At 54.4% G+C, this 16369-nt stretch overlaps 5 protein-coding genes across 5 annotated transcripts; 1 reads left to right on the forward strand and 4 right to left on the reverse strand.

Moving 5' to 3' along the window:
- Positions 1-25: 25 nt before the first annotated feature.
- Positions 26-9424, reverse strand: BJY04DRAFT_217447 (uncharacterized protein; the record flags this gene model as incomplete). Its single annotated transcript, XM_073716047.1, has 8 exons — positions 26-1032; positions 1083-1259; positions 1941-2066; positions 2118-2802; positions 2869-8625; positions 8686-8954; positions 9012-9156; positions 9218-9424. 8 exons carry the CDS (start codon positions 9422-9424, stop codon positions 26-28), a joined length of 8373 nt encoding a protein of 2790 aa, XP_073571938.1.
- A 370-nt stretch (positions 9425-9794) lies between these two features.
- Positions 9795-10765, reverse strand: BJY04DRAFT_217448 (serine hydrolase FSH; the record flags this gene model as incomplete). Its single annotated transcript, XM_073716048.1, has 3 exons — positions 9795-9810; positions 9863-10571; positions 10624-10765. The coding sequence occupies 3 exons, from the start codon at positions 10763-10765 to the stop codon at positions 9795-9797; spliced, it is 867 nt and encodes a 288-aa protein (XP_073571939.1).
- Positions 10766-10859: 94 nt separating this feature from the next.
- Positions 10860-12269, reverse strand: BJY04DRAFT_217449 (uncharacterized protein; the record flags this gene model as incomplete). The annotated part of the gene is made up of 2 exons (XM_073716049.1): positions 10860-12133; positions 12185-12269. The coding sequence occupies 2 exons, from the start codon at positions 12267-12269 to the stop codon at positions 10860-10862; spliced, it is 1359 nt and encodes a 452-aa protein (XP_073571940.1).
- A 197-nt stretch (positions 12270-12466) lies between these two features.
- Positions 12467-14204, forward strand: BJY04DRAFT_227346 (cytochrome P450; the record flags this gene model as incomplete). The annotated part of the gene is made up of 2 exons (XM_073718604.1): positions 12467-13298; positions 13372-14204. The coding sequence occupies 2 exons, from the start codon at positions 12467-12469 to the stop codon at positions 14202-14204; spliced, it is 1665 nt and encodes a 554-aa protein (XP_073571941.1).
- Positions 14205-14264: 60 nt separating this feature from the next.
- BJY04DRAFT_187251 (putative MFS transporter) lies at positions 14265-16359 on the reverse strand. The gene is made up of 2 exons (XM_073711019.1): positions 14779-16359; positions 14265-14723 (listed from the first exon to the last, which is right to left on the reverse strand). Exons 1-2 carry the CDS (start codon positions 16199-16201, stop codon positions 14485-14487), a joined length of 1662 nt encoding a protein of 553 aa, XP_073571942.1. The 5' UTR covers positions 16202-16359; the 3' UTR covers positions 14265-14484.
- Positions 16360-16369: the final 10 nt, after the last annotated feature.

The following is a 16369-nucleotide window of genomic DNA, read 5'->3' on the forward strand; positions in this document are numbered from 1 at the left end:
AAATCTGCATCTCTGCGTACATAGATCAATCCTCTTCCTTAACATGCACCGTCCGGATTCTGCCCTTCATGAAGTACTCCAGCTCTAGTGGAACATGCTGAACCAGCTCGCCCCCATCCTTCAGATCCCACGTGTGGCTATCCTGTTGCCCGTGAACGACAGCAGAGATCCATTGAACACCACCCGGTGCCTTGCCTTTGAGCACACGATCCTTGATGGAAACATGGATGAACTCGTTTGTTGGGCGACGTTCGGATCCGTGCTGGTCGTAAGCGAGAGGAGTACGTGTTGATGTACCACCAACTAGGCCCTCCACCGTTCGTGTAAATCCGCCGTGTGGTGTCTTTCCCAAGATCGTGGCCCAGGGCACACTCTCCGCCTGCACAGTAGGAGGAGGGTGATTGAATAGATAACCCTCGATATCGAACTGGAGCTGATTATATTTCGAGCACTGCGCGATCATCCAGGCGAGCGGAATATTGGCGAGACGGGGATCCTGCCCTCCACCACCAACGTCGGTGTGCACTCCAGAGAACCAGACCTGAAGCAACTCAGTGCCCTCCGCGTCCTCCGGCAGATGCCACAACGTCGGCTGATAAGCCGTTCGCTCCTCATCCAGCGCCAGAGCATGATACGCGTGCCTCACCTCCCTGGAAAGCAAGGTATTCTTGAACTCGAGCTGTTCGCCGAACCAACTTCCCAGCCAAGGCTTATGGAACGCGACGGTATCCCAAACGCCGATAACCTCAACAGTAAACCGGGGAAGCGGAGGGCGGAAACCCATCGCTCGTCGCTTCTCCTCGCTATAAGGCTCGAGCCTTTTCTCGTAGAAGTCGTCGTAGACATTGCTGAAATTGTCCATGCCCCGAGGGGTCAACAGCCCCCACTCACACACGAGCCCGGCTACAGCGCGCGCCGTGTATGCGCCTCGAGAGAAACCGAAGAAATAGATTTTATCGCCGTCGGTGTAGTTCTCGGCGAGAAAGCCGTATGCGGCGCGAACGTTGGCGCTCAGACCGACTCCAGTCACACCTGAATTTGTGATTAGTATGCGTTTTGGTCACTGTTAATCGGCTACGCACCTCCAAAGTATTTATCTCCTAGACCGGTCCCCACACCCTTTTGATAGTAAACAATCTGAGGAACCTCTCGCTGAATTCTATTTTCTTCAACGATCGCCTCTCGACTTAGCGACCGGGAGAATCGAGTGACGTTGGATGGCGGCTCGTTGGCGTCGGCTGTGGCATCCTGCCACGTTCCTGTTGTTCATTAGTTTTCCTGCCTACAAATTCATAACATGACCGACCGTCACAGCATACGATAAGGCGTTTTGTTGTCATTATATAGCGATCAAAGGTGACGTGGGAAGTTGTGTCGAGCACTCGAGGAAGCTTGAAACGGGGACCTGGAGGCTTGTATATAAGGTTGTCAAAGCTCAGCTGGGATGTCTGCAGCTGAAGACAGCCAGCCACAAACCAACAGCGGTTCGAACACGCGAGGGCAGGTCGGGCAACTTGGGGCGAGACAAGATTGCTTCCTGCCCAAACACCTTGCACTACGGCCTTGGCTGCAGCATTTGGCGCCGATCTAGCTGCTATTTTGCGATGGGCTACAGAAGCCAAGTGTTTGGCACGGGTCCCTGGTCGTACGGCTGAACTTGAGAAACAGGGGAGAGGTGAATCAACCGACAGGTGGCGAGAGCTTAGGTCTGTCGTAATGAGGCTGAAGGGTCTCGACAGAAAATCTATCGTTTCCACCTGCCCAGCAAGGCTCAATCATAACGGCTAGTAAATAGAGCGGAGCGTAAGGGTTTATTCATATTCATGTACAACAGGCAGAGACAATATGATAGTAATAGAAGGTGCAGTATGCGATACGGTTACCCTACGCTGCACTCTCTGTCGCAGCCTCTGCCGCAAGATCCGCGGCCACCAACGTACTCTTGGAAACAATCTTCAGAGCGAGGCGGCTCAAGGGCATCGGACTAAGAACCTCAAATACAGATACATCCGCCTGCAGCTCGCCAAAAATCCAATTCCGGACCTCAATTGCCTTGAGCGAGTCAACTGCCAAACGGTCAGTAAGGGGGGTGCAACAATGAGATGGGAATTACATACTGCCAAAGGCGTAGAGGGGTCTCTCGACGTCAATATCATCCGGAGAGGCGGTCATCGCCGCGGCAACGTTCACCCGCAAGGCAGCCTCAACGATCTCATGCGCCTGGGTGACGGTCGTGGATTCTTTTAATTTCTGCTTATTTGTATCCTTTGCCGCTGCACCGGCGGACCCGCTATCGAGACTGACCCGGTGGTCGAATTTGCGGTCCTGCGGCCACAGATTCAGACTGTCTCCGTCCCGGCGGACGTTATCTGAAAGCCCGACCAGAAGCTGGTCTGGTACCGGCTCGTTGTTGTCGCCGACGGTCCCGCGCATGACGGCAGTGATGGTGTGCTGGAGCTCGCTGTCCGTCACCTGGGCGGCGATCCAATGACTGTACTTACGCAGATAGTCTTCGATGGTCGAATTCTCGTTGAAGTGGCTTGCGTCCGTGACCAGGCCCACATTGAGCGTGGTTGCGGCGAGGCCCAGCTTCCGACGGTAATGGGCGAGAGCGTCCTCGTAGGTATTGCCGGCGCAATAGTTGGCCTGGGCGGTGTTTCCCATAATGCCAGAGAGCGAGGAGAGGATGATAAAGAAATCGACATCCTGGGGGAGGTGGGCGTGCAAGTTCCACGTCCCCTTAACCTTGGGGTTGACGGCGGTTTCCCACTTGTCGAAGGTCATGTTTTCGAAGATGGAGTCCTAGATCACCCAGTCGGTCAGTCGCCGTCACTTGGAAGAACGAAGTTACTAAGTCAGTGTACCTACCCGGAGAACCATTGCTAGTTGGATAATGCCGCGCACATTCCACGACTGCTCCTGGATCCGAGCGGCGAGAGCCTGCACCTGCTCGTGGTCCGTCACGTCGCACTTCATCACGTCGACCTTACATCCACGAGCGCGGAGGCTCTCAAGGGCCTGCTGCTGCCTCTGGCTCGAGGCCCCTGAGCGGCTGAGGAATACGAGGTGGCCTGCACCATGGCTGAACATGTTATCAGCAATGGTAAGCCCAAGAGCACCCAGGCCGCCTGCGAGAATATACGTCCCCTCCGACTTCAGGTAAAGTGGCGCCGGTGGAGATGGGAGCAAAGGAACAGTCGCTTCCGCAGAGAGCTCCACTACAACTGGTGTTCTAGATTTGCCCTGGCTGTTGACAGCCCTCAATGCCTCTGGGAGTTCGGAGATAGAAAACACCGACACTTCCTCGAGCGGGCTCAAGGATCCGGTTCTCACCAGATCCAGGGATTTGCCCATGAGGGCCCCTAGCTGAGTCTCTGTCAGAGAATCCCAATCCATAACGGAGAGTTTGACGTTGCGCTGGAACATCTTCGGGTCCAGCAATGACGGGCTGAGCGTCTGCGTTAGATCCACAAAGCGTCCTCCTGGCGCGATTGCTTCAGAGAGGTTACGCACTGCTGCGCCGGCTGTCGCATTGTTGATGACAATATCGAGTTGCGTTCCTCCAAGTGCGGCCCTGAGGTCAGATGCCCATGTCGTCGGGTGTTCGAGGGTGAAAATATGATCTGCTGGTATGTTGTAGCTTTCCATGAGTGCGCGTTGCTCGGATTCCGAGTAAACAGAAGCAAACACGTCACCCTTCAGCAGCTGCACGAGCTGAATTGCGAGTCGTCCAAAAGCATCGCTTGCGCCGTTTACAAACACGGTCTGTTTAGCGCGGAACCCTGCGACATCAATGAGTGAGTGCCAGGCTCGAGCCGCACCCAGCGGAAGGTATGCAGCCTGGGATGGAGATAGCAGGTCTGGGACTACGTGGACGGCAGTTGCAGAGACGCGCAGGTGTGTATGGAACGTTGCGGTCACCAAAGCAAGTACTTGGTCACCAGGGATGAATCGTGATACGTTTGCCCCAACTTGGGTCACAATGCCAACTGCGACGTGTCCTAGGTCAGGTGTTGGGGACAATTGTTTTCCTCCAAGGAACGCCTCAACCTTATTGTGCTCCAGTTCCACATGAGAGACCTGGATTTCGATCTCAAAGTCGGCAAGGTTGGATTCGAAGGTGTCGTCAGGGACCCAGCGTGTTTGGGGTGAGCTCTGGACGGTGGATGTCTCCAGTCGGCGTGCCACGCCAGCTTCACAAAGTGGACCCGGGATGCTGGTTATGTTTTCACCACGCAGGGCGAGTTCGTAATCCAAGGCCCCATGTCCCTGAGCTCTAGGGATGTGAAGCAGTCGATTAGACTCCGCATACTCCATTTCGAGATTCTTGTCCTTCACAGGCGATTTGATGGTGTTGTGGAATACAGATATGACCAGTTCAACCGCATCCTCCGATGATAAGTCCAAGGCGGGAGAAAGATCCAGGTGAGGAAGTCGGATCTGGGGCTTCTCAACGCGCACAGTACGCAAGAGGCCGGTGGACGGGGCATAGTCGAGTGATGTTCGGTCTGCTTCAAGTAGCCCGCCGCGTGTAATCCATAGAAGATACCTCGCGTTGGTCACCTGGCGGAATTGTTCAAACTCCTCGGTTGTCCAGGAGATGACAAACGGTCGATCAATCTCAAGCAACGATATCACGATCTCTCCTGAAACGTTGCTGACGTCTGCTAAGGTGATGCTCCGCACACGCGCTCCAGAACGCGTAAGCTGAGCAGTGAGCTGTTCTTCGAACCCTTTTGCAGCCGGGGAAGCATCTACATGTTGTAACAGCACGACCTCATCCCTGCTGTCAATGACCGATTCTATATCCGCTGCCAGGCCAGCAATTTGCAGGTTTGAATTATCCTGAGACGTGACCGTCATCAAGGGCTTTGTTGCAGATTGCAGCTCCTCAGACACAGTATGAGGTTCAATAATAGCCAGTCTGCCTTCCTTGTCCAGTAGCTTAGGTGCATCGGGGAGTTGGGCGATCACATCCTGGGGAGCTATGATCAAATCAAAGACGCCTAGCTGATCTGTTACCGAGGGATCCAGGGCAGCGTATGAACATTCGACCCCGTGCAATTCGAGAGAAGCTGTCATCGCCTCGACAGCGTGCTCGGAAGACTCAATGATCGTCGTCTGGCTGAATCGATACCTTTCCCCACGCTTACTGCCATATTTTTTGACCAGGTCAAGGCCACCCGCCCAGTTTGACGGACAAACGACGAGAGTACGCAAGTCTGTATTCTTAAAGCAGGCAAGATCCAGCCAGGCATCGAGATGGTGCACGGCTGCACTCACACCGCCGGCTGCTTGGTCAACAGTACTTGCATCCCTCTGTAGCAACCATTGCTCAGCTACCCGCCCGACAAGCGAGTCCACGTCCTCTTTCCACTCCAGTGTGGCGATGCGGCCTTGGCCTCCAGGAGTAAGCAACGAGTTGGCAGCCGTGGAAGCCCCAGCAGAAACCTCTGTGATTGTCATTCCCTCGACGATGATCACGGGTCCCGATGACCAGGTTTCATCCGAAACAACGATAGTGCCCACGGCATCGCGGGCAGAGATTGGCTCCGCGCGACCGAAGCCCGTATATCTACCGCCAACCCCTCGAGGCAGGTCCGTTGAGATGTAAATACGATCTACGCGAGTCGGAATGGCAGACTCGGAGAGCGCGTTGCCCTCGCCTAGGGCGACGAAGATCAAGTGGAAGATGGCATCGAGCGTGGCGGGATGGATTAGATGAGGGTATTCGAACTCGTGAGGCATGACTGCCCTGGTATTTGGGATGACGATCGTACCCACGCTGCTGTGCTCACCAGGAACGGCGGCGGCATTGACCAAGTTGCGGAATGTAGGTCCGTATTCTGTGCCGATCGAATGAAGTTGCTCATAGAAGGAGTCAACATCTAGGTGACGGGAGGCACGATCGCGGATCTCATTGTACCTAGCCTTCTCGCGGTTCGCTTGTTGCAGGCTGATGAGGTTGTCGTATTGCAGACTGAACGCGCCCCAAGAGTGTTTTGTCCAATCGCCATTGGCGTTGATAGAGTACAATGTATAGTCGTACCAGTCGGGCAGGCTCTCGTGAGGCCGCGTGCAGAGTCTTGTTTCAACACCATGATCGTCCGACGGAATGACAAGCCCCTTGTCGAAGTGGACACCAGAGAATGTGACCCCCTTCAGCGGTCTGTCTTGCGCGGCCAGGCGAATGGCAGCTTCGAGTGCCATGATCAGATGTCCTGCCCCGGGATACAACACCGTCCCAGTAATGACATGATCTTTCTGCCAGGGGCATTCCGAGACCGAAAGATAGTTCTGCCAGCTCCTCTCGAAAGGGTTCTGCTGGGCCACGGACACGCCGAGTATATCGTCCCGTGGTTCGCTTCTCAGACGTGCCGACATCGATGCAGCAGGTTCATGCCAAAAGCTCTTCTCGTGGTTCCACGCGTAGGGTGGGAGATCAGGGATCGACCTCTCACCACCATCCCGGTACTGGTTCACTGCATGTATGTTGACCGGATGTCCCGAGGCCCAAAGCAAGCCGGCGGCTGTTAGTGACGTTTCCACGGCATTTTTGCCCCGGCTTAGGACCGACAGGTAAGGAATCTGGTCGGGCAGTTTGGTATTGAGCCCGGACATGATCTGGCGGCATGGCCCTTTCAGTGCCTCATGAGGACCGATCTCGATCAAAGCGCTCCAGGCACTGGCACCCGTGCGTCGGCGGCGAGTGTTTGTTTTGACACCCGGTACATCGTTGAGGAGGTTTGTCAACGCGCCGGAGAAGCGAACCGGGGAAATCAGGTTCTGCATCCAGTACGAGGCGACGAGGGTCGCTGGGTCTTCGATCCGGCTCTCCGTGACGGAACTGAACATCGGTATTGCGGACGATCGAGGAGCGATGATGCCAACAGCATTTAGGAACTCGTCTGCAACGGTCTTCATGTGGGGCGAGTGATATGCTACCTCAACCCGAAGCTTACGAGCAAAGTGGCCATCTGCCTGTAGGATCGTTTCAAGGGCTTGGATGGCATGATCTTCGCCAGACAATGTGACACTCGATGGGCTGTTGATACAGGCAATGACTACACTGCCCTCTGGCACCCGGCCCAGGTACGAAGTAGCCTGAGATTCTGACAGACCAACCGCCATCATGGAGCCTCGTACGTCGCCTAGCCGGGCCTTTACTTGCTCACTGTAGAAGCCTCTCCAGTACCCGACACGAACAGCCTCGTCCTGGGATATCAATTGCGCCGCATACGCCGCCGCAACCTCTCCACTGGAATGTCCGACCGTGGCGGCGGGCTGGATATCCCATGATTGGAGGAGATCAACAACTGCAACCTGAACGATTGTGCAGATCGGTTGGGAAAAGGCTGGAGCATTAATGCGCTGGTCCTTTGGATCCGATAAAAGTTGGAGCACATCCCACTCGCAGCCCTCCCGCTGGAGAATAGCTTTGCTGCATTCAATGCTGGCGCGGAAGACCGGGTTATATAGCAGCTCTCGTCCCATTGCTGGCCACTGAGCTCCCTGGCCTGTGAATACGAAGACCGGGTTTGGGCGACGAGAGACCCGGTTCAGTCGCGGGAGGCCATCCTTGTCGAGCTTAGATTTCAGGTCTTGCAGGCTTGATGCCACGGCAAAGCTCCGGAAATCGAAGGTCGTGCGGCGATCCGAGAGAGTGTAGGCGAGGTCGCTTATTACGAGAGTCTCGTCCACGCCTTTGTTGTCTGCAAGGACATCGGTGAGGTGGCTCTTCCATGTGGTTTCTGTCCTCTTAATACCAGCGCCGTCGTACGTGGAGAAAAGCAACAGCTTGCTAGACGGGCCGTCTCCAGCATTGCTGCTCGCAGAGTCAATCTCTAGGCCGGAATCGGACGATTCTGGGCTTTCCAGTGGTGTTGTTTGATGGTTGCCGTCCAGTCCTCGTGCCCTAAGGTAATGATAGGCATCATCGAGAATCACATGGGCATTGGCACCGCCGAATCCAAAGGAGTTGACACTAGCTCGGCGAAGACCCGGCGTCGGCCAAGGAGTGGCCTTGAGCGGCAGGGCCAATTTCCAATCCCCGAGGCGGAGCTTCTCGTTCAATTCTTCAAACTCAGCTAGCGGGGGGATGATGCCGGTCTCCAGTGCCAGCACTGTCTTCACAACCCCAGCGAGACCCGCAGCTCCCTCAGTGTGACCGACATTCGTTTTCACGCTCCCGACAATGAGCGGGGAGTCCTGGCTACGATGCACACCGAAGCTTGCACCAATGGCGCTCAGCTCGATCGGATCTCCTACCGGGGTTCCCGTACCGTGTGCCTCAAAGTAACCCGTCTGGTCGAGCTCAAGCCCAGCTGTGGCGTAGGTTTTACGGATAAGGTCTGCTTGCGCTTGCGGGTTTGGAATCGTGATGCCCACCGTCTTGCCGTCTTGGTTTGCACCACTGCCGCGAATGACCGCTCGGATTATATCACCGTCAGCGAGCGCTTGACGGAGCGGTTTCACTACCACGGCAGCAAGTGCCTCGCCCCTGGCATAGCCATTGGCCCGCGAGTCGAAGGAGTGGCTCTTCCCGTCTGGACTCAGCATGTGCATGGATGATAGTTGGGAGATGAAATTCGGCGCTAGGATCAGATTCACTCCTGTCACGAGTGCCTGCGACCTGTCAAAACCAATTTCCTTCATTCAGTTGTTGTAGCGAGAGGTTATTCCTACCTGTTGAGTCTCTCCCGCTTGCAATGACTGGCAGGCCAAGTGCAGTGCATATAAGCTGGACGAGCAGGCCGTGTCGAGTGCAAAGCTGGGCCCACGAAGATCGTAAAACCAGGAAATCCGATTGGCAAGCATGGCACGACTTGTTCCCGACGCAGCATTTTGTGGCAAGTTCATCGCATCACCAGCAGTCATCAACTCATAATCGTTGGTCATGACACCGCTGTAGACGCCCGTCGCTGAGCCGGGTAATTTGTTCATGGGAATACCGGCTGTTGGCAACGTTCAGCTTATGGCAAACGAAACGGAGATATCTATTTTTGACCCACCGCTCTCAAACGCCTCGTAGGAGACCTCCAAGAGTTTCCGCTGCATCGGATCCATCCCTGCTGCCTCCTTTGCTGTCATGGAGAAGAACGGGGCATCGAACACTCCTGGGTGCTCGCGAAGGAAGAAGCCACTACGTGGTTGGATCTAAGCGCAGTTCAGCATCATCAAGAGATTTCATGCTCAGAAGTCAAGTAATTCAACGTACAGTTCCCCGTCGTTCGTGACTGGGGTGGTACCACGCCTCCGCGTCGAAGCAATGCTCGGGAACCGCAGAATGCCCTGTTCGGCCCTGCACCATCATCTCCCAGAATTTAGATGGGCTGGTTGCTTCCCCGGAGAACCGAGTTGCCATACCAATGATGGCAATTGGCTCCGTGGCATCGCCATATGCGTGAGAATTGGAGGAAGGCATCATAGAGGGTATTGTGGTGTGTTAGGTGAGAGGCCGTCGAAGTCTGTGCAGGACGAGCCTTTGCAAGGGGTATATAAATACAGCCCAGCTTCCAACCGACACTTTTCTTTCCGGGTGGTTTTTGCCTCGATGGCTTGCGTGATGAAACAAAACTAGAAATAAGGGTTGTAGGATGGTAGTTAGTGCTTACCTACCATTCAGAATCATTAATTAGCCGAAGGATCTAGTCCCTGCTGAAGCAAGTAGGATTCGGCACCGAAACAACACGTTACCGCATAGTTTCGACGTTTAATGCTTTTCGGGACGAGAGAGAAGTATTACTGCAACAAGGGATATCTATTGTATAGTCTATACTAGGTGACACTATAGCTCACAGAACCGACGGCCTGTTTAGATGTTGGCATTTCCGAAAAGCACATTTAGCTCCAGCCAACTCACCAGGTATGCTGCTTCTGACTCTGTTGGATGGCTCGGTCGACCGCAGCCCAGGCGGCACGGACATCATCTGCAGCTCGGGGCACATTGTGGCCCCCGGAATGGGTCAAAGCCCGCACGAGACGCGGATCACACAGGCCCTGAACAAGAACAGAGAGGCCCACCATCAAGCCATTGTCCTTTCGGCCGGTGATATGAACGGTCGGAATGGGAATGCGTTCTGCCAGTAGGGCTGGGTGGAAGACGCGTGGCTGCGCGGGGTCATCGCGCTTGGAGAACTGCGCGACTGGCGTGGTCGGGGAAATAAACCCCCCGGTTTTGGCCGAGTAGAAAGTCCGCGCCGTGGTCTCGCAGAGGGCACGGGTCAACGGGTGCAGCGGCGAGAGATCGCTGGCTGGGTAGCCATCCAGCAAGCGGATCTCGTGGTCGGTAAGATTGGCGAGGATGTTGCTGCCGAAGGTGTCGCTGGGAGCAAAGGCGATGACGGTCGAGAAAAACACAGCCCACCGGAAGGCAGGGGGCTGTCCATCGATCTGCCGTTGGAGGAGATACGAAAGGGCCACTGAGCCGCCCTGGCTAAACCCTAGAATTCCGTCGAATGGGCCCGCCGTTTGTATCATCTCGTCAATGAGGTCGCATGAGTCCTGGATATCGGCCGGCGCGAAGCTCTCGTTGTAGCACAGGAACGGTCCTTTTACAAAATGGCCCAGTCCTAAAATCTCGTTACCTATGCGCAACCGGAAATTGACTACGGGTATACAGACCTTGAGCCCTTTGGCATTCTATCTCACCCTCCAGAAAAACAAACTCATAACTGGGATCTGCAGCCGCCATGAAGGGGCCGAGTTGATGCTGTAGGATGGAGGCAGAGGTGCCATAACCGTGCAAGCAGAGTATCTTGGGCATTATTATGGAAGCAGAGAGACAGTAGTTGAGGGTTATTGTTTATGATTGATTTTTGCCAGTAAAAGGTTAGAGAGAGAGGGCTTATATATCCATACTAGAAAACAAACAGATTGGCCTTCTCCTCGCCATCAGTTTGAATGGCTTCAAAATGCCCCCGAACTGCCCGTACCAACCCATCAGGTCCGCAAACCAAAATTCCGGTGCTCGAAAACGGCTTCGGGAGTAAATCCTGAATCATCGCTCGTGTTATCCAGCCAGTAAGACCCTTCCAGTCCGGCTTTGGTTGGCCTAGGACATGGTGCACTTTAATCCTTCCTGGCGCTTGAAGGACCAGCTGCTCCAGCTCCTCTCGCAGAAGGATTTCCTCCCATGTTTCATTTCCGTACAACAGCGTGACCTCCCCGGGCCAGTCCCGCATTACCTGGTATATCGGGGTAATTCCTGTCCCCCCTGCAATGCATGCAAGACGTTTCCATGCCGGGTTCGGGGAATATCTACCAAAGGGACCGCGTATCTCCACCGGCGATTGGAGCGGGAGATTGAGGAGATAATTCCCCAACTGACCCTTGGGGTACACTTTAATGATCAGTTCGACCTCGGTTGAATTTCCAATAGGTGTGACTGGGGTGTAGCTTCTCTGGACTACTCCCCCGTCTATCTCGGCCAATAGTTTGAGATGCTGCCCGAGTACAATTACCAATGAGGCTCCCTGTAGCCGCACTCTGTACACATTTGGGGCGATTTGTTGCCGATCAACCAAAGTCAGAAACTGCTGAGCCTTTCCACTGACGATCTCAGATCCCGTGGAAGTAAGTGGAAGGGAATGCTGCTTGACACGCGGATAGTCCTCGAGCTCGCGGTGTCGTCGCAAAATCAGCTTTTTGGCTTTGAAACCGACAATAGTCGCGGCAGCAAGGTTGATCGTGGTAGCAGTAAAGAATCCACCCAGATAGCCCACCCATCCGGTCGGTCGAATAGGGAAGATTTCGCCTTGAGGACTATAGCTCTTTATGACGTGCCAGTTATGTTGGGTGAGTGCGTAGAGGAGCCATGTTAACCCACCCGCGAGCATGGTGCTCCCTAGATGGCCGTATCCTTTCGTGTGTTTCCCAATTGTCGTCTGCTCTTGGGCAGAACGCTTGACTCCATTGCTGACGGTGATTGGCATGACAAACGAGTCTGTCTCGATGAGATCCCCTGGCCTATCTTTCGATTCCAAGCTGCCAACGAGCAACCCCTTCAGTCTGGTATAGGCATCGCTCGAGTGGCCGGCATCTTGAAACTCGGCTGTGGCATCGTTCCCTGCAAAGTGGCGGAGAATCTCATCGCCCCCTGGATGGTCCTGGGAGTAGTCTGTTACATCGTAGACTATATTATTACAGTGTTAGCTGGTATCCTCCTGCGCCGCGTCTTTCTTACCATTTCCCTCAATCACAATCCACAGATCATCCGGGCTGCGGTGACACGCCACGTCAGCCAAAGTATAGGTAGTCTGAGACCCCATGGTGAACTGGCAAAAGTGCTGTTGTACACGCAAGACGGATATGACCTCCGTGGTATATAAAAATGGAAGCTTATACGGGAGGTTCGGGAGATTTACACGAAACTGGCCGAGCGAGATTGTGATATAATGGTATGTGTACAATTCCAGTGTCTGGATTACGAAGTACATAGTTTCAATATCTCAAACTCCCAGTCAGTATGGCAGTCAAGACATTCTATCTTTTTGGTGAACAAGAACGTTCCACTCGCGAGGTTGATGTTGGGGACCCGAGAACGGTGGATGCCCTCCGTCGAGGACTAGCAGGAGTCTTTAATATTCCAAGTCCAGATCGGATCCAATTTTACGGCTCGCAAGGCTCGACATCTAGTCTTGAGGGTATTCTCCGCAGTGAATCAGTCGGTATAGCTGTGGACGGCCAGCCCGTACGAAGCCCCCAACAGCCTCACGGCCTTCCTGTGTTTGGAAACCATTTTGAGATCTATCCAGATCATCTGGGCAATCACGAGCGGCTGTTTAACAAGTATGGCCCAGTCATCAAAACAAACAATATGGGCAGAGTGACCTACCTCACGAACGACCCAGACATTGCGGCCCTCGCCTTCAAGGACAATGAATATTTCACCAAAGCGCCGTCCTCAACCAGTCATCCGCTATTCGGTATCAGAGACCAGACTGCCCTTTTTCTCTGCGATACCGACTCCCCCGCGTGGAAAGAGGCGCACAAGTTCATTCCCCCGAGCATGACCCCTCGCGCTGTTCGGCACTATACTCCTCTACTTCAGCGGTCGGTGGACACTGTGTTCAACGTGTTGGATATATTCGACAACGACGGGCAAGCTTTTAATGTGTATCACTTAACAGCAAAGCTGGCCTCCCAGGTAATATGTCAGCTAGTACTTGGGGTCGATCTTCACCATTTCGATGCGGTTGACAGCCCTGTCCATCCCATCATTGTTCTCCTTCAGCGCTATCTTACCCTTAACCGACGTGTTCAAACAAAAGGAGCATGGTATTCCTATTTGCCATTCGGTATAGCTCCCAGTCCATGATTCTCATATTGTCAAGTGTTCTGTTGCTGAGATTCCGGTGATTATCTGAACAGGAGATCCCGTCGCTCTTAACAACACTCGAAAGGAGCTGTACCGACTCATCGAGCAGGCAGTTATAACGTGTCAGGAAAAGAACGGCGGCACGACGGGCGACCTTCCCATTCAAACCGCTGCTCTCCATGCAAGCTGCCTGGTGGACTACCTCGCACGAGCAACAGACGAACATGGGATCAAGCTACGCCACGAATATATCCTCAGCAACACCCTCGCCCTAGTCGGTGCTGGCTTCGTGACTAGCTCGGCCTTCCTCTCCTGGCTCATTTACTCCCTCGTCACCTACGACGGCCAACAAGACCGCCTCCTCCAAGAACTAGTCGATCACGGCGCCAGCATCGAGAAACAATGGACCTACGACGAGATCCAATCCTTGGAATTCCTAGATGCCTTCGTCAAGGAGACCCAGCGCAAGCACAGCCCATCATTCCAGCCCGCACGAAACGTCAAGAAGGACATCATCCTCCCCGGCGGGTGGGCTCTCCCGGGAGGTTCAATTCTGATCCCGAGTATACCTCATCTCCACCACCACACAGCACACTGGGAGAACCCGGATCGGTTCGAGCCCGACCGATGGTCCACGGAGCCAGTTAGGAATCGGCACCGAAGCGTCTACGTGCCATTTGCAGCTGGTCCGCGCAGCTGTATTGGGTTCAATGTGGCGTTGCAGGAAGTAAAGGTGGCGCTGGCGGAACTCGTCTATCGCTATGAGTTTGTCAACGCCACCAATGAGGGAATAGAGTACGATCCCGACTTTATTGTCATTCGCCCGGTGAATTTCTACGTTCGGGCCGTTCGCCGGACGGAGTGGCCCGGTCGGTCTTCCAAATGAGCAGATGTACATAAATTGTTGGAGTTGACTAGGTGATTTTTTGTCACAAGATAGTTAGCGTTGGCATAATGAGCGCAAAGCCAGACTAGAAGAAACACTTGGAGTATCCCTTCCACTGGCGATCGCCTTGAAAAGGGCATCTGTTACATTTGACCAAGAAGAGAAATCTATCTAGAAGTAAACCCGAACCCAGACACCACAATACACATTTCAGTCTCACTGCTCTCAATCCAACCCACGGACGTTCCACTCCAAAGTCAGAATCCACGGCAAAATTACCCTATGCCGCCGCAGCAGCTTGTATGAAAAGGCGCTCCCATTTCATTCCAAATGTCGCAAGCAAGGTCACCGCACCTGCGACCATACAGAGAATGTAGGTCCGATCAATAGCGGTCACGATTGCAGCAAGAACCTCCGTCCGTGTGGCTACCGGCAACTCCTGCACGAAGGTTGACCCAGTCCCGGAGATTGCATCGACGATCGTCGTCCGCGACTCGTGGGGAAGGACCCATCCGATTCCTGGAAGTGAAAGATATTATTAGCATAGAGCGTTAGCGGGGAATGGTACACTCACGTTTCGCAGCCTCGTTGACAAAGACACACTGCGACAGCACGAGGGCAAAGGTCAATCCGTTGAGCTGAGCCGTCGTGGTAAATGCCACGGCCGCTGGAACCTCCTCTGGCTTGACCTTGGCCTGTGCCACCGCATGCCCGAGTTGAAGGTACATCCCAGACCCCAAGCCGATGAGTGAGCTGTATCCGTATGTGGCTCCAGCACTGCTACCAGGCTTGATGGTGTACATGAGCGCGGACCCAATCAGGCAGAACCCACCGCCCATAATGTACCATGGGATATAGTAACCCAGACGGCCCACGAGATAGCCACCAGCGACACAGCTGAAGACAAGAAGGCAGACAAAGGGGAGAAGTCGAACGCCGGATTGAAGCGATTCATCGGCCTCGGTGAATTGGAAGTACAGTGGAATTACGTATGTCGGGACCGTCACGCAAACTCCAGTGCAGCAACCGCAGACGAAGAGCAGCGAAAGAAGAGGCTGGCGCCATGAAACAAGCTGCACGGGAAACAGCCGAGTTTCCTCCGTTGTGAAGATGCAGTATGTCTGCTGGATTCCAAAGACGATGAAGAGGACTCCGCCGAGGGTGATTGCGACGATAATGCCCGGTTCGCTCCAGGGATACATTGCACCCGCGAAGTTGATGCCGATGACCCCTGCAGCGAAGGCGCCGAAGAGAAGGAGCGTTCCGACGAGGTCCAAGCGCTTCAGTCGTTCGACCACCGGCGTCCCCGCGGCCTGCGGCTCCAGCGAAGGGAGCAGGAAGACGTAGACTGGAGCAAAGACACCACCGACGACAAGATTGATGTAGAATGACCACCGCCATCCAGCCGAGCTATCGGTGAAGGCGCCTCCAATAATTGGACCCAATACCGTTCCTGCACCCCATGTCAAGCCCATAGCGCTCACGTACATGGGACGCTCTTGCATGCTCGTCAACCGTGGGAGGAAGTTCATCACGCCGACATATTGGCCGACGCCGCCGATGCCGCAGATGACACGGCCTCCAATCAGCATATCCATCGACTGCGCTGCACCACATATTACCGAGCCCACCATAAACACTCCTATCGAGAATATGTACAGCCACTTGATGTTGAACTGGTTGAATATCTGCAGCCATGTGAGGACGGTCGCGCTTGAAGCCATCACAAAGGCGACACCGGACCAGGCGAGCTTCTCGATGCCATCGAGGGAGGCTATGATAGCCGGTTGGATGTTGGCGACGATGGTATTATCGAGAGCGAATAGAAAGGTCGAACTGTAGATGGCCAGAACCGTGACGGTCCACAACAGGCCATGGATGTTGCGAGGGCTCTGTGGCTCTTTGGGTGGTTCGTTATCGGACGCGCAGCTGCTGCCTTGCTTCTCGCTATCGTCAGCACCGCTGTGCTCCTGCGTTACCGTTTCATCGGCTGACATGGTGTTGGGGGGAATTCCGAGGAGCTGAGAAGAATGGTTCAATGGCGTCTTCGAGCTAGCGATGAGAAGCTAACAAGGGGGCAGTAAGCGCAGCAGCCTATACAAGCTCCCTTAAGACATCTACAGCGGACCAACGTTGCGCCCCTTCGGAGAGAAAGAATTAACAAT

This window comes from Aspergillus karnatakaensis (genome assembly GCF_047715665.1).
Source record: "Aspergillus karnatakaensis strain CBS 102800 unplaced genomic scaffold BJY04scaffold_20, whole genome shotgun sequence".
Classification (NCBI taxonomy): domain Eukaryota; kingdom Fungi; phylum Ascomycota; class Eurotiomycetes; order Eurotiales; family Aspergillaceae; genus Aspergillus; species Aspergillus karnatakaensis.

Excerpts from the sequence above, each read along its gene's own strand:
- BJY04DRAFT_187251 (XM_073711019.1), bottom strand. The coding sequence starts at position 16,201 with ATGTCAGCCGATGAAACGGTAACGCAGGAGCACAGCGGTGCTGACGAT. Across the intron at positions 14,724-14,778 it reads TGTCAACGAGGCTGCGAAAC|GAATCGGATGGGTCCTTCCC; the intron begins GTGAGTGTACCA and ends TTTCACTTCCAG.